This window comes from Chanos chanos, chromosome 1 (genome assembly GCF_902362185.1).
Source record: "Chanos chanos chromosome 1, fChaCha1.1, whole genome shotgun sequence".
NCBI lineage: Eukaryota > Metazoa > Chordata > Actinopteri > Gonorynchiformes > Chanidae > Chanos > Chanos chanos.
Genome location: NC_044495.1, coordinates 20,033,493 through 20,050,347, shown reverse-complemented (window position 1 = coordinate 20,050,347; position 16,855 = coordinate 20,033,493). Strand labels below are relative to the sequence as shown.

General features: G+C 40.7%; 1 protein-coding gene across 1 annotated transcript; it reads right to left on the bottom strand.

The window, feature by feature from the left end:
- Positions 1-1,598: 1,598 nt before the first annotated feature.
- Positions 1,599-16,179, bottom strand: tbc1d30 (TBC1 domain family, member 30). The gene is made up of 13 exons (XM_030787900.1): positions 15,681-16,179; positions 14,671-14,835; positions 10,173-10,234; positions 9,929-9,994; positions 9,658-9,783; positions 8,586-8,771; positions 8,007-8,175; positions 7,228-7,396; positions 6,907-7,012; positions 6,417-6,523; positions 5,122-5,261; positions 4,414-4,653; positions 1,599-2,536 (listed from the first exon to the last, which is right to left on the bottom strand). Exons 1-13 carry the CDS (start codon positions 16,177-16,179, stop codon positions 1,599-1,601), a joined length of 2,973 nt encoding a protein of 990 aa, XP_030643760.1.
- Positions 16,180-16,855: the final 676 nt, after the last annotated feature.

Sequence of the window (16,855 nt, the reverse complement as noted above, 5' to 3'; positions counted from 1 at the left end):
CAGCTTTCCAAAGTCCAGAACTTATTACAAAGGGCTGAGTCCACTGAATGACTCAGGAGGATATTTAAATGCGTGTACTGCCCCCTATTGGTCACAAAGAGACAGAAAACACATTTAGATCAATTAAGACATTGTGGTGAAAATCGTTCAGCAACATAATATCTGTTAAGTTGGAGCATCCATAAAGGAAATAGCTTTTTTGCCTCCATTGTAGATCTCAATATTTAAACTGCATCATTAACTGACAAAGACTTTGTCAGGGCTTTGATGACTGAAAGTATGACAATTTTCTTTCTCAACAGAACCATGGGAGTGTTTTTTTTTAATCAGTCAAGCTGGGACCTGACATTTTCACTCATTCTCTGAGAAACTACAGACAACGCAGTCAAGTCCTGACAGCAGCTTTCCAACCCTGTGTCTCAACAGGACCTCAGCGACGCAGCACGTAGTAAATACTTCTCACACAATCTAGTGCCATTTTTTTTTTTTTTTGGTGTTTTATTTGTTGTTATTGTGTTCAGTGATCATTAGAACACCAAATAAGGGTTTGTGTACCATTTCATTAGACAGAAAAACAGTAATCAATTGAACATTTGTTTCCAGAGATAGATAAGGAAAGAAATTCAGGAAGCATATTAAATTTGATGTGTTTTCCAGACGTGTGGAGAACCTCATGGTGAGGACAAAGTGGAATGGTTTAACTGAATCAGCGATAAATGAATAAGGCACATACAGCTCACAACCTAATATCTGCTGCAGAGTAAAGAGTCTGATAGGTTGGGGACATGATATGAACAAATTTAACTACACTGAAAATTCTGACTGATCAGAGGAGGAGATGAGAGACCTGTGGCTAGTGTAAAACCAGGTCATAGAAATGGAAAAGATGAGAACATCTGATATTTGAGACAGAAGATGCCAGTCTTTTGATATGACTAAAAAAGAGGTGTTCTTATCTGAAAGATGGCTGCTGGTCCAGTAGGACACTTAAGGACCAGTGTTTCAGTGTTCAGTGTGTTTTTTTTTTCCCCATGCACTGACAAGACATTGATAAGACTAGCTGAGTGACATTAATTGTCCACATCAATAAAGTAGATATAACTGACTGAAGAGTAGATTTTTTATTTAGAGTGGTCTGTGTTTCTTTGATTTTCCTTGTGTATAGATGCAGAGACACGTCCACTGAGACCTTGGCTTTGTAACATGCAGCACTGTTACACTGTTCTACTGAAAGAGCTCCATGCATTTTTCCTACACGTGTCTGATGTTTATAAGGGAAAAATAAGCATCTTCAGTGCTTACTAAAACATGACATTGTGCTATGGGAGCCCTTGATGATCATAGGGACTACAGAACACCAAATCTTAATTTACTGCAGTGCTCTTACACATTCAGTCCTTCATCTATGTTGATCTCACATATTCATTACTTTTAGGTGTGTGATGAAAGAACATTCAGATTGTAGTCTTTACACTGTCTAAGTAAAACTCAGCTGCAAGGCAGGTTGTACAGAGTAATTCTAGATTTGCATACTTCATGTGCTTCATTCTACAGCACTCGAAGGAAAATCAAGTGCAAACTAAGAGAGCAGCTGTTCATCATCGCCTCCTGGTGGAAGAAGAGACGCCACTGCTCACCCGGTTTATGCCCCTGCTCATCTGAGGGAAGTGCACTGTGGGAGTCCTGGAGGTGGGTCCATAGAGGCCAAGGTTTCGAGCAGCAGCTGATTTCCGAGGGGTTTTGACACAGGGGAAAGGGGAGAAGATTTGTTGGGCTTTGGGAGGTCCTGATGAGGGTGTGTGCCTGAGAGAACCCCCACTGTCTGAACTGGAGGAATCAGAGCCAGGGCGACATTTAGGTGTCGTTAGAGCTGGAGGTACCGGGTTTACCTCTGGTACTGGGTCTGGTTCTGTTCTCGGTGACGGTTCATCCTGAGTTAAAGTTGACAGCTCAGGTCCAGGTTCCAGTTCTAGTGAAGCCAGTTGTTGCTCTACCTGCTCCACCTTCTCCTCTCTCTTCTCCTCTTCACTGGAGTTCTGCAGAGAGAGATCTGACTGTCCATCCTCAACAACCACCTCTTCCTGTCGCTCACTTCCATCATCTTTCATTCTCTCCTCCTCTTTTTCTTTGCTTTCTTCTTCATTTGTAATCTGTCCTTCCTCTGGCTGCGACGATGCTGTCTCTGAAGTTCTTCTTTCCGGTTCTTCCTCTAAACTGAACGAATCGACAAAGCCCAGCTGTGCACGCGCTCGGGCAATGTTCCTGCGGTGAGCACGCATATGGGAACGCCAGGGAGAGTGCAGCCGGGTCCTCACTGCCTCATCCGTGGAGGGGGTGGAGTGACCCTGGGGCAGGGGCGCAGTGCAGAACCCCGGGCTGTGGGCAATACTGTTCCTGGAGCTTCGGTGACCTCCTCTTGGCTTCCTTCCCAAGAGGAGATGATTGACCATTGGGGAAGGGTGTACCTGGGAGGCTAGGACACTGGTGGCTGGACACTTATCTGAAATATAAGAAAAAGAGGTTGAGGGGTAAATACCTAAATGTGTGGCAGAAGGAGAATCAGGGAGAAGTAGCTGCTGAAGGAGTAGGGGTGTAACGGTACGTGTATTCGTCCTGAACCGTCACGGCACAGTCGTTACGGTTCGGTGCGCGCAGCTGTATGGAGAATACAGGTTAGCCTATGCGCGAAGATTGACGAACGTAATGTGGAACATCACAAGCGCAAGTCTCTCATTTCACTCTACTGTTGGTTTGTTCTCTTTTCTCTAAGATTTGGGATCTGATTGTGGTACAAACAAATGACAATACAAGTTTTCAAGGACCTTGTGTCCTTGTTTACCAGTACGTTGTAGTAAGAAGTAGAACACATTTCCGATTGAATAATAGCAACGCTGGCTGTCAATAGCCTACGATTGGTTACACGCCATTAGAGGCGGCCATGTGCAGTTGTGACGTCACAAACACACAGAATTCAGAAAGGGCTGTAGAAAGGCTTGTACAGCTGCAGGAGGAGAATGTATGTTTTCACACTTTTACAGTATTTCTGTAGCACATTCATCTTAGCAAATTCAAAAGAGCAAGGAAAATCATGATTTCCATTCTGTGGCAACTATAATGCACTACGGGCTGTACCAAGTATCTCACAGGGGACTGTATGACGCTAAGTGGAACAAACTGGAAGAAACCTAGCCTTATGCTTTTTTTTTTTTTTTTTTGCTTTTTTCCTGTTGTACCGAACTCGTACCGAACCGTGATGTCCAAACCGTGGTGTGAACCGAACCGTGACTTCTGTGTACCATTACACCCCTATGAGGGAGAGATAGAAAGACAGCCAAGATGCAAAGTAGTATCATACTAGTACTGTGGCTTCCCAGAAATAATGTTATTGTCTCCACCAGCATTACATGAATGTATTATTTTGAATGTAGGCTTTCTGCTTATTTCATTACAGGAGATTTCTGTGTAGTTAAACATTTTTCAGTACTCTTTAAAAGAATCAACTCCCATAGCTAAGCTCTCAAAAATCCTGAGTGTCTGTTCAATTAATCACTAAGCAGCTATTGTACGGCAGCAAGCAGCTTCCCCAAGATTGAGAGAGTTGAAAAGCAAGAGTTTAAGCTGACTGGAATCACCCTCACTGACAAATGAAAAGCCAACCAAGCTACAATGCACATCTGAGACCTCTGAGATTAGCAGAAATATCCCCAGATTAATTCACCAACAGCAGAATCAACTTCCTAGCACCCTATGTAATGCGCTAAAGGTAAAAAAAAGTTTAATTTGGTCTGTATAAAGATGAGCACTTTAGTCACTGGGTTGCTTACTGTTGTCACTTGAACAGGCACTAATGGGGTCTGCTTGAGTACCTGAGGAATTCATTGAGAGGAAACACATTGGCAAAACAAAAAAGAAGATGGAAAAAAAAAAAACTTTTTCACACATGAAAAATACCACTGGGTAGTTGACAGCCTATGTATGTACATATTGATACTTATTATGAACCACATATAGCCAAAAGAAAAATAAACATTAGAGAAAAAGACAGTTTACTGGGAGACAGACTGTGTCTGTGGGTCATAGGAAACACAACAGGATATTTATGCATTATTTAATCGTATGTCACTGACAGGACAGGGCCTGTATTCCACACCATCCAGACTCACAACACAGTCATCTGTCCCGGCTGTACAACTGTGGCCATACGGTAGCGACAGTAAAGACAGACAGCAGAGTCAGACTATGTCTCAGAGTGAACCAATATTAACTCATGTGATAAACTGATAATAAATTCCATCCAGATTTTCCTGTGCAAGCTTCAACTTATTTTAATTCACATTGGTCAATGAAGTGAATAGAGTTACTTGCGGTTCAACACTGCAGAGACTGAAGGGGGAGGGGTGTGCGTATATGAACGAGTGTGTCTCTGAGGTCTGTATGCCTGGTCACCTGTGTGGATATAGAGCAGGCTGGCCTGTTGTTGCTGGCGTCTCTTGATGCGCGAGTATTGTTTCTTCAATGCATTGATGTCTGTACTCATTCTCTCCAGCATCATGCTGTTAATAGTAGCCTGGTGCTCCGCCCGTCCTGCGCCCACTGCCCCGGGACTCACCTCTGCCATACTGCTACAGCGAGGGCTTTGTTCACCATGCTGCTCTGTAGAGAGAGAACAAGAGTGAGAAATTTAAGTAAGTGTGTGACAAGACACTGGCTCAGAGGCCATTAGACACAGAACAGTTATAAAAGAGCTGTTTTTTTTTCTTTATGGTCAGTGGAGGGAGTGGGGAATTGACAGCAGTAAAGAGTTCTTTAATTCTCTAAGACTCCACTGCTTCAAGACTCCAGTGCCTCGGTGCTCACATGTTCCAGCTGTCAGTGGGAGAGGCATTCAAATGTTCACTAACACACTAATATTAAAAACAATTCATAAAATGGTATTTCTACTCCAAAATCACCTACAAGAGATGTAGATTCAGAGTGTGGTTGTATTTGACAAAGTACTTGAAATACTCTTCAGTGTTTAAAAAAAGCTTTAATATTTTAATCTGTTTAATATGGTGAGAGTGCACAAACATTACTAATCACACAGGAGCCTAGAGGAACCAAGGTTTAGCACAAACTCACCTTTCAGATGCTTCTGGTATCTCTGCATCTCAGGGGCCAGCAGTCCACCTAAGGGTCCCAGACACCCCAGAGCAGTGATGAGAGAATCTTCATCATCTACGTCTCCATCATCATCACTCTCCCAGCCATGGCCGCTCTGACTACAGGAGGCACAAACAAACAAGCCACAGTTCAGTATAAGACTGACAACAGAGATAAAGAGGCAGCATTCAGATGGATCTTTATAGTCCTTCCAGAATCTATGGCAATTTCAGTAGACATTTTAACAGATTCAGTGGGTATGTTAATGGGTTTAATAGATATTTAAGGGGATTCACTTGGAAGCTCATGTAGAGGTTTCTAAGATACTTTTGCCAGGTTACACTATCAGGCTGGAGACACAAAATGTTTTTACAGATTATTTTAATTTGAACGGAAAAAAAATCTTGTTTCTAATTTGTAATATATGTGTTTCGTGTCACACGTTTTCCTTCCATATGAATTTTAAACTCAGATTAAGTTAGAAGGTAGACATATCTTGTAAGACCTTTACGTAGATTTGATCACTATGCTGTCATACAGTGTAATGCCTTGACCACACACTGACCCTGGATGCTAACACAATGTGACTGAAAAATAACTCCCAGACTCATTTACTGCTCCTTTTAGAATGGAAGCTATGATTATTTCATACAAAAAGACTAAAAAGATTCTCAGGACTTTACAGAATGCTTCATTTCACATTCCTGTTCTCTATGAACGAACAAATCAGCAATATTAAGTATTATTAATCTGAAAATAAATTTTAAAAATCATTTTGCTCTATTTTTTCTGTATTTGATATGGCAAAATGGAGGTTTTCAAATTTTATGCCATGCATGTAACATCAAGGAGATACACTGAACTTTTTTCTTGACTGTTGATGAAAATACTAAAATACATTACTATTCATCTCTAACTCTATTAAATGATGAAATCAGGAGTGAAAAATATACACAGTAATACTCCATATACATATCTATACAAACATGTCCATAGCCCTTCACTGTAGCATATCTCTGACAACTGGTAAAGCCCACAAAGAGTACATTTTATTCAAATTACACAGTACATGGTCTCACAGGGTGCACTCTCACAGGGGTCGAGCAGTTATCACTACTCTGAAAGATGTGGTTGCCAAGGACACAAGGGGATTTGCATGTTATATCTCTTCTCCTTTATATAGTTAAACACTAAGCTTCCCAGCTCACAGAGTGAGATATGACTGAAAGTTGTGTGTGAAACTTAAACCTGGCTGCTCTGGATTGGTTACACACCTGCTGTTAGCCTTGACCGGAGCAGGGAAAGGGGTTATGTTATAGGTGTATTTCTCCCTCAGCTCAGCCAGCTGGGGGAAAGGGAAAGGTGCCATGGAGTATACGGTCTAAGAAAAAAAGAACAAGAAGAAAATAGCAACACACACCAGACACCTCCATACAAATATAGGGCACATCTGTAATCTCTGAGTTATGAATGGAATGAGATGAAATTCGAGATTATGAAAGCTAACTGATTTTGTAATTTGGAAATCTCTTATTTTATTTCCATAACATGTACATAATTTTACCGGAAATATTCAGCAGAGTTTGGAAGAATCCATCATAGTTTACTAGTGGTATATGTATAATAAAACAAAGAATGGACGAATCACCTCACACACAACAAAACCAACAGATGAGGGGAAACACATTCCTCAGCCTTATACAGTATCTTCATGTGTCAACACTGTAAAACAGTGGTATGTTCTGCTCTAGTTCAGAAACTCACCTGCATGAGGTCATTAGAGTCAATGAGGTTGTGTTCCAGCATCTCCTGGGTCAGACAGCCCATAGTGCTATAGAACTCATCTGCACTCTGACAGTCCTCAATTCTCCTGAGAGAGAGAGAGAGAAAAAGAGAGAGGAGAGAGAGGGCAAGAAAGAGAAGAAGTTTAAGACACCTCAATGTATTATAATTCCAACCTGTATGGTAACAAACGAACAAAATAAAAACTGTGGTTTAAATAGTTTGAGTGCTGTAATGCTGTCGTTCCATGTTAACAGATATTCTTCCCTTTGTGCATAAATAGAGACAGGTTTGCCCACTCACTCTCCCAGTTTGGACCAGATTGCCAAGGCAACACGAAGCAGCACCTCAGACCCCTGGAAGAAGACAGAGTCCCATATCTTCAGCACAGTGTGGTGGGGCAAACAGGTGGCAAACATGGTGAGGAACCACTGCATGGTGAATACGTTGGTCAGCGGAGGCTCGTAGCTACCTGCAACACAGAGACAAGTCATGAGGAGACATAGAGATTAAAAAAAGCAATACTGAGACATGTCAAAAGATGTGAAAAGACACTGAGGTATGTGATGGTGGGTACAGAGGTGTGAAGAGATGGTGAAAATATGGAGATACATGGCAAACCATGTAAAGGCACTTGGCAAAGCAAAGAAACATGGAGTGATATGAGGAGACAGAGAAACATGGAGAGACATGAATGAACATGCAGTGACAAGTGGAAACACAATGAAAAATTCAAAAACATGTCATCCACACATCTACTTCACCTAGTGTTACTATTCATAACTATGACTCTGCTAAATGATGCAACTCAGGAGTGAAAAGTATATACGGTAGTACTCTAAATCCATAAAACATATCTGTAGAAACATGTCCATAGCCCTTTACTGCATCATACTGACAAGGACACAAAGGAATTTGCATGTTATATCTGCCCTCTTTTATATAACTAAAGACTGAGCTTCCCAAGCCACAAAGTGAAGAGGCAGAAAGAGACAATGAAGAGATGGAAAAAGAGATAATAAACCAGTATCTAAATATAACAGATAGAAGATACTGCAGGTATTGTTAAGAATGCCACACACCTCCCCCTTCTCGATTAGCTTTTTTCTGTAGGTGGTGGAGATGCTGAGAAAGTTCTGGAAGTTTCAGCCTCAGTAAGTCCCTAAACACTGCCATATCCACAGAAAGTGCTCGGAGGTTGTTGGCAAAGTAGCTGTCTGGTAATACTTTGTCAATCAGATAGATCATCACCTGCATGGATAAAAAAAAGTAATTTTGTCCGAGTGGTTTTGGGAAAAGAAGTCTATTCTCTGTGGTACACAGAAAACAGAATACAGAAATACACTGAGAAAAAAATTCACCAAGCAAGGAGTTAATAACATACTCAATGACACTGCATTGTAAACAAGCATGGCATTAATTGTCAGATAGATGAACAACACTTTTAGACAGAAAGTTATCGGTCTTCTCCATACAGTAATTTAAAAACAATTTCATGCATTGCTACGTCTTTGCTAAGATGTTTCCATCTCATAAGATGTAGAGGAGAATCAGAGATTTAAGCCAAATAGCACTCCAAGTATGTCTTCAGTCAAGGGTTTGGAAGTTATGGCTGAGTAAGCTCCAGGAAGTTATGATTTAATTTACCAGTGTACACTAACCTTGAGTGCATCTCCCTCGTTGCCCTCGGTTACCTCGAGGATAAGGGCCGCCAGCACGTTGAAGCCCTGACAGTAGCCCACAGTCTTATTCCAGCGCGCATACGCCAATAGCACACGTTTCAGTACCACCCTGTCCTGCTCAGCCTCCTGACCGCAGTAGGAACTGCACCCGGTCCTGTGCAGGTCCTGAAAATTACACAAGAAAAAAATGAAGTAAATACATAAATCTACACGCACACAAAAGCATTTCTCCTCATCTACTCATATATTTTCTTTTCTCTCCATAGAGGCCGCATGTACATTGGGTCAACTGGCTTTAAGCTGCTATAACAGGGATAAAAGTCCTCTGAACTCAAATGGAGATACTTGAACACTATTAAATGTACAATGTACATGATACTCGAGCTGTCTCAAGGTAAAGTAGAGAGCAAGAGAACAGGCAAATATGGTAGGATAAAACAATCAGTAGAGGATGAGTGTGTGTGTAGCAGGAAGGGGGGGTGAAGGAGAGGGGGAGAGAGGGAGAGAGAGAGAGAGAGAGAGAGAGACAGAAAATGGACTTTGATCTTGAAGTGCATTGTGATTCATTATGCATTTGCACCCAGGAGGGAAAAAACAACAGCAGACTGTATTCCATTAAACACTTAGTGTTGACGTACAACCCTAGGTAAACATCCTGCCAGGCCTTTAACATTCTACCTGCCCTATTCCACTTCATCCATTTTATTCTACTAAATATCTCCAACTTACAACCATTCTGCTTTCAACCTACTGTGTTCCTTGGCCAATCAAATATTTACTGGAAGCATTTGTGGACATCTGGACCATTTTTACATTGAAAGGCTAAATACATAGCTTCTTATAGAAGAAACAAATTTGAGCTGATGAAGAAAAAATAACATAAAAGTTTAATCCAACCCGAAAAAAAGGAAAGAAAGACCCAAACTGCTTTATTCATATGGCGGTTTTATACAGTAGGATACAAATAATGGAGGTTACAGTTTTAACCTGAGACAGGATCTTTGGGTTTTTTTTTAAGTGTTAGAGAAGGCACCTCCATTGCTATATTTACCTTAACAATCTGGATGCCAAGAGAGTCATCATCTGGATTACTGCGGTCATTGAAAGCAAATCTCAAAGTCTTTTCCCAGTCTATAGAGATACTGTGGAGGTACTGGTCAGCCAAAGTTAACCACACCTAGTTCAAAATCAAACCAACACACATTATCAGTGATCAAAACTTTTATGACACCTTTCTGCTGACATTTAGCACATCAAAGGAGTGTATATATTTACATATAGGTTATTGTGCACTGGCGGAAAGAAATAGAGAGTTGACATACCCTCTTCCTCCACTCCTTGGGGATTCCAGTAGGGAGTCTTGCAACTGCTTTCAGAGCATCATACCACTGTAAAAAACAAAACAAAAAAAAAAACAGTCATCATTTACTCCCAAAGACACACACCACTCAGGCCCCAAAGACAGAGGTATACACACAGGTACAAACTGTTCCTCTCTTCTCTTGGGACAGAGCAACAAAAGCAAACACAGACAGCAAGATATTCGAACTTTCCATTTGTACGTACCTGTTGAAAGCCGTTCTTTCCCAGAGATGGTTCGATAGTGAATTTCAACCTTGTGTCCACCCCTAAAATAATAATAATAATTTTTAAAATGTTAAATGTTACTCGTCTTTATTACTGAGGCACCACAAATGCATGCTTCCTTATAAAAACATGAACACTGAGCAAATGCATGCAGTGTCTGTTTCTGTTTCATAAACAATGTAGCCCATCCCTAACTGAATTCGTTTTAAATTTATTTCATTTCCGTTTCCTGTGAAAAAAGTGAGGGAAAGACTGGATTTCACCGAGAGGCCAGGAAAAAAACTGTAACGCATTTAAAAAACAGAAAAAACGACTTCGTCAATAATTAACGATGCACATCCGTAAGCGTTCATTTTCATCTTGAGGCCGGTCAATTAAAACGAACAGGCCAGCTTACCTAACACCGGCTATTAGCCGACATGACAGAAGCCATGTCTCCAATAACGCTATAAGTAAAGTACGGGCCGTATAATATACCACGAAATACACATTTTGACTATGATCGAGAAGAAACTGGTGTGAAAGTTGAGCTATCGTGTCTTGTTCGGAGAAACCGCTGTCCAACACTCCATGGTGCTGATTCCTCACTTCCTCTCAGTTTCAACTCGATATCCACGATAGAAAAACTCACTGCTTCTCCCGGAAAGGAACACTGTGTTACGTGAGCAACCAAGTTACAAACGGTACAGCAACATTCGTAACAACGGTAACATTCGTAAGAACAGAAAGTGTTTTTCTCATTCGCAGATGAAAAACTAACTCGACAATTCCGGCGATACTCCAGCTTACACTCCAGCAGCCATTGCTGTTCCTGGTCACAACCACCGAGTTGCAATACTGTGTCTATTTATGATATCATCAGCGTTCTCCGAGCTACTCTTAATGAGGAAGTAATTAATGTCTTACAACCTGTGTCCATCTCTGTCATAGCTCCGTGCTCAGTCCACAAAATAGCCCTGCAGATTCACAACCTAAATTCATCTTTGAATTTAGACCATATAAGTGTCTTGCCTTGGCTCCGGGGATTAAACGACTGTATTTGGATCCCTCCTACTTCCCCGTTTGAAAAGATTAAATGACCAGCGCTGAATGTGGGCAGGAAAGCACTGTACACTGAGAGCATAGGAAAAAACAATAATCAGACGCCGATTCGAACAGTGCTTGCCAACGGACTAAGACCTTAAACACGGAGTTTGAGAAGAAACGAGTTGCTGATTTGCTCTACATCCGGTCACATATATCCCTCATCAAACAATGTGGTGTATAACACAGAGGACCTAACACTCCAAACAAACCCCAACCACGCTAAAGCGAGACACCAATCTCATCACTAATGTCTGTTCAGGACAAAGTTGGGTCAACAACGCCGAAAGCCACTATGTTCAAATTCAGAAATGAATTAAAGTCATGTGAACAGTCACCTGGCTCCAGAGTGCAGAGCAAGCGCGGGGCCTTTCTAGAGATGCCATTCCGTTTCTTGAGGACATTACTGATGATGTTACTGACTCCTCCGGTATTCTGCCGTTTCACACAAATCCTAGACCTTCTCGAGGCGACAAACCTGTCTTGCTTCATTTGAAGGGCAGTAATACAATATCTGAAAACGATTAAATCTCCTTTGTCTTCACTTTCAGTCCCTTCCGCGTTCTAATTTGGTCTTGGTTGGAGCATTCAGGGCGAGTTCATATCCTAATCCAAAAGAAAAGCCCAAACAAATCTAAACGAGTAGAAAAATATGGCGAACTAATCGATAAAAACGGAGGACGAAATTGCCCCTGATCAGAACAGATGCTCATTCATCCGTTTATTTTCACGCTGGATCATCCGACATTCTCCAGCGATACCTTTCCAAAAGTCCATTTTACTCATTAAATAAACAAATATCTCGTTAAGATCATGATATAAAGCTATATTTTAATAGACAACCATACAGGTTTTCAAATGACCGTGTGCCACCGCATCAGGCTCTCTCACGGTGATGTCTCCAGAATACACCCACATATGCGGCGTCACTGGAGGGAAGGGGAGGGGTGCTGCAGAGGCGATGCAGAATGACTCTAAGACGCACTTTAACACTACATGCCACGGAAGACTGAACAGATGGGGATACAATGTAGAACGCGTGTGGCAAGGGAAAGAAAAGTTATTAATGATGTTATACAATCAGTGAAAGACCTTAAACACTTCATGTGTTGATTCGGATGTCGTAAGAGAGGGACGTCAAAAGAACAATAAATAAATAAACAAGATAGAATAAAATCATATATAGACAATTCCTGAGTTAAGGGACATTTATGAAAATGAACGACTTGCTCATCATGTGTAAGATTAAATTTTTTATAAGGCAGAGCAGAGACAAGGAAAGTCATCTGAAGGTCAGCAAGTAAACCTGAGAATGCCATGTACCTGCACAATTATAGCACGGTCAAACGACAACGCGCAATATAAGTGTAAAGCTATGCAGAATTTGTGATCTGTACAGAAAGACATACACACACAACATCCACTGTCTAAAGAACAATGCTCATCTCATTTGACCAGTGGTTTATTCTGTTCTCTCACTGGTCACATACAGACAGGTCCTACCTAGATTAAGTACATCTTGCTTTCAGTCACATACACATACTCCATCATGTGTCTTATGTGCAGTGTATTTTCATTTCTGTCCCTAAACACTTGCTCTGAGCATCCTTGTGTTATATTCTGGTTGGTGAACTATTACAAGTGGTGTTGTTTCATCACCCTAGTTAGGGGCCACTTAGAAGGGGAAAACATCTTACATGGGACTCCACAGTCACTTACCTCAGATCTGCAGCCTACACAATTCTAAATGCAGTTATATGTTTAGGCACAGTATTTATGAGACACAAGAGACACGTGTATATAAGTACAATGTAGTCATCTTAAAAAAATGCTGGTGTTGGCACTAAAGACACTATATATAGCATACAGTATATATCATGTGTTCTGTGCCTGACCTCCTTTGGCATTGAGACAATACCTTATGTATGAACTGTGTACTAATGCATAAGTCTACACTTAGATTTGTTGGCTCTTCAATACGTTTAAAGCAGTAAGCAAATTTACTAAGATGGTGCAGAGAGATTTCATTTTTGCAATAATCATAGGGTACAGTGTAGAAATGCTATTGTTAGCCCGCAAGGAGCGATACTCCCAGTTTCTTTTGTCATTTCAGTAAAGTCACCTTATGCCCTATGCGGTGTAATAACAAAACCATCACGGTGTCCCTTGCTCCAAACATTTTCTGAGCTTCAGACAAATGATCTGAGCCGACACAATGATACAGTATTAACAAAATTATAATTGTTGTGCAACCTATTGACTTAAGTGAAATTCCACCCCTTCCAGGGAAGCGGATTCATGCAGTCAGTCTTTTGATTAAACTTGCCAGTTATCAAAATGAGATTGGTGTTTCTCATGAATCTGGCCTTATTTACAAAGACACAACATGCAGAAGAACAGAGAGAGGGGAGAAGGAGGAGGGCCATTTTAGGACCCTTTTCAGGACATTTATATACTATACCTGCTCCTCACTGACTGACATGCAGCATGTTGATAAAGCAAAAGGAAAAAAAGGAAATTCAGCACAAAATTCCCCATGAACACACGTGTTCACATTTGCTCCATTATACTGACTGATCTGCTCTAATGTAACATTAGCTGCATATGACTTTGACTTGAATGTTCACTTATTAATCGCTGATTCACAATCACAAATATGTGTTAGTGGGCATTTAAAGTGGGATATTCATGACTCACACATTGCTCACTGATGACAGTTATAGGGCCCATTTACATCAGAGCACATAAAGAAAATATTATACGAATAAATTATGGTGATTGAGTTCCCAGTGAGGCCTTATGCAAGTTTTCACACTTAACCCCATTGTGATAGCAAATCTAAGACTACACTAGAAGCTTTTCTGAATACCTCTTTATGTTTTACTGATACAAAGAGACCAACATAATCTCCTGTAATGTATATTGATAACTCTGGCATCTTTAAATTGTGCATCCTAAAGCAACATTTGATCTAGTTTTCCTCCTCTCAGTTGTCATTCTATGACTACAGATCAGTTACATACTCAATTCCATAGGTCTTTCATTACTGCACTGTGAATGTTAGAGGTGACCTAGAGTTGATGGTAAAACAAGTGCAATTTGATATGTTTCCTCACCTGAGCTCCTTAAGCACCTAGTTCCTGAATGAATCATGAATTTTAAACTTCCACTTGTGCATTTTTGCAAAGGTTGAACGCAGAAGAAACAGAGTAGAGACTATGTTGCATTAAGAGCTTAAATTTATCCACATCTAAGAGAGATTTCTCTATACCAGTCTTGGAAAAAACCCCACACACAAGCTCATATGTCTAAGACTTACAGAAAAGTGTCTGTAAAAGCATTTTTGACCATATAAAAGGAGCAGCAGAAGAGAGAAAAGTGGGAGAGATATTACGTCTTTTCTGGGACACAGCTTGTAGACACGCCGTGATGATGTCACAGTTCTTCTGTAGTTTGTTGTAGAGCCGGTCCTTCCTCTTCAGCTGTCGCACAAGCTTAGCTGACTGGATGCCGATTCTGTACTTTACCTCCTGAATAATCCACTTCAGTTCTTCTGGATCTAAAACAAAGACGGCACAAGCCTACTTAACGCTGTTTTTGCTAATAAGCATATGTAACACCGCCAGTAGAGCTTATAATGGTTGAACGTTCGGTGAAAAGTGTACTTCGCTTCTGGGATATCTTTATCAGCATAAATGTTATTATCAAATTTTGTTTTATGGCATTTGAATTGTGGCAATGCACTAGTGAGCTTATCAGTGTAAGAAACTGTGACAACTCCTTTGCAATCACCTCTGTAAACAGTGGAGAGATGTTACAATGTTTTGGACACTGAAAAAGACAAAGTTCAGTTAAGTCTCTCATTTGTGCAGTCACTCAAATCAAGTAGAGCCCGTTAATTCTGTATTTGTTTACTCACCTTTCACTTGGTGTTAGAAGATAGAAATCGTAATATGAATTTGTAGTATATAGAGCAAACTGCTATACTCACAAAAAATTACTTTGTGAGGGACAATGAGTGAAAAGCGTAGGACGCAAGGAGAGTGCACAATAAACAATTAACTCATTACCAAAAAAGCCGTGACCTTTAATCTCCGCGTTCATCACTAAACTACACAAAGATTAGACTGTATGGCTTTTCAAACTGTACAGCGTGTGCGCAACCCCGTACACCCTTCAAAATTTTCAAGAAAGAGCATGCGCATCTGACGGGACTCCTAAGACGCATCAGCATCATGACACTTAAAAGTTTTATAAAGAGCTCAGTCTAATGAAGCAATAAAAGTGATCTCTAATAATCGACCCAGACACACTGAGGTTAGAGTTAGGATAATAATAGTTCAGTGTGCGCCTGTGCTCTTTCAAAAATTATAGCCTTTTAATGAAACAAGTAATTTTGCCAACCTTTTTGAGCCAAGTAATTCATCTGATGTCGCCTTGTGTGCTTCTCTTGGAGCTCTTGCAGAAAACTTGACCCAGTGTTGCTCCTTCCGAAAAACGCGTCCGAGCTGGACGCTTCGGTTGAGCTGTCCAAACTATCCACGTTCCTCTTATTGCTGGAGTAAGTATCGTAAAGTTCCACAAGCAGGCAGTCCACGATAGATGCACGGGACAAAGCTCTGGAATCATCTTCATCTGACTCGTTGGCAGGTATTCGAGCGCAATTGGATGACAAGACGGAGAATGTTGTGTTCGTCCCATTGGTGGATTCAGAATTTGTGTCCGGTACCGTAATATTAATGTCATCATGGCCTGTTGGAGCCCATTTGCGGAACGGTGAAAACTCGTTTGTGCAAAATGCACCTGAGTTTACAAAAACTCCGCTCTCCGCTTCGGAGCAGATGTCGCCGTCGCATATGTCAATTTCTTTCAGGTCGATATCACCAATTTGTAAAGTAGACATTTTACCCAGACATTGACATTTCACTGACATTAACACGGAGTCAACGCGTCCATCGTTATCTAAATATAATCCTTAAAAAAAATTCAAACAGCTAGATTAAACTCTGTAGATTTTTAATGTAGACGAGGAGGAACTTAAGTTCCGGGTGCATTCCATTCTCTTTCGGCTAGGTTGAGCTGTGCCTTCCCATCTACTTGTTTCCTTCCTGAAGCTTTCCAAACCCTGATTGCACCCCCCTCCTTTCCAATAGGTTGAATAGTACAGCCCATTTCTGAAGTTGCTCTTAACGCCGAAAGTTTCATAGTATGTAAGCAGGTGCACAGGTGTGCAAAACAAAGGCACAAAGTAGAAACATATAATTATTTTTGTACTATGAAAACACGAAGAAGAAAGAGTTTATTTTAGCTCTCTTTGTCCATTATTTTTATTTAGTCTGTCGTGATACAAACTATAATGAAATAAATTCTTAAATTATGTAGCGCATTTCGCATTAGTTGATGAGAAAAAAATAAATGTTTCTAATATTTGCTCAGTCAACGTTTAATCAAATGGATAACAACAATGTGTAAAATACATTGAGTTTAGCTAGTCAAAAATAAATTTTATAAAGGCCGTTTGAATTTTACATTTTTTCCCAACTCGTTTGCAATGACATCATCCCTAAAGCTGTGAGGGG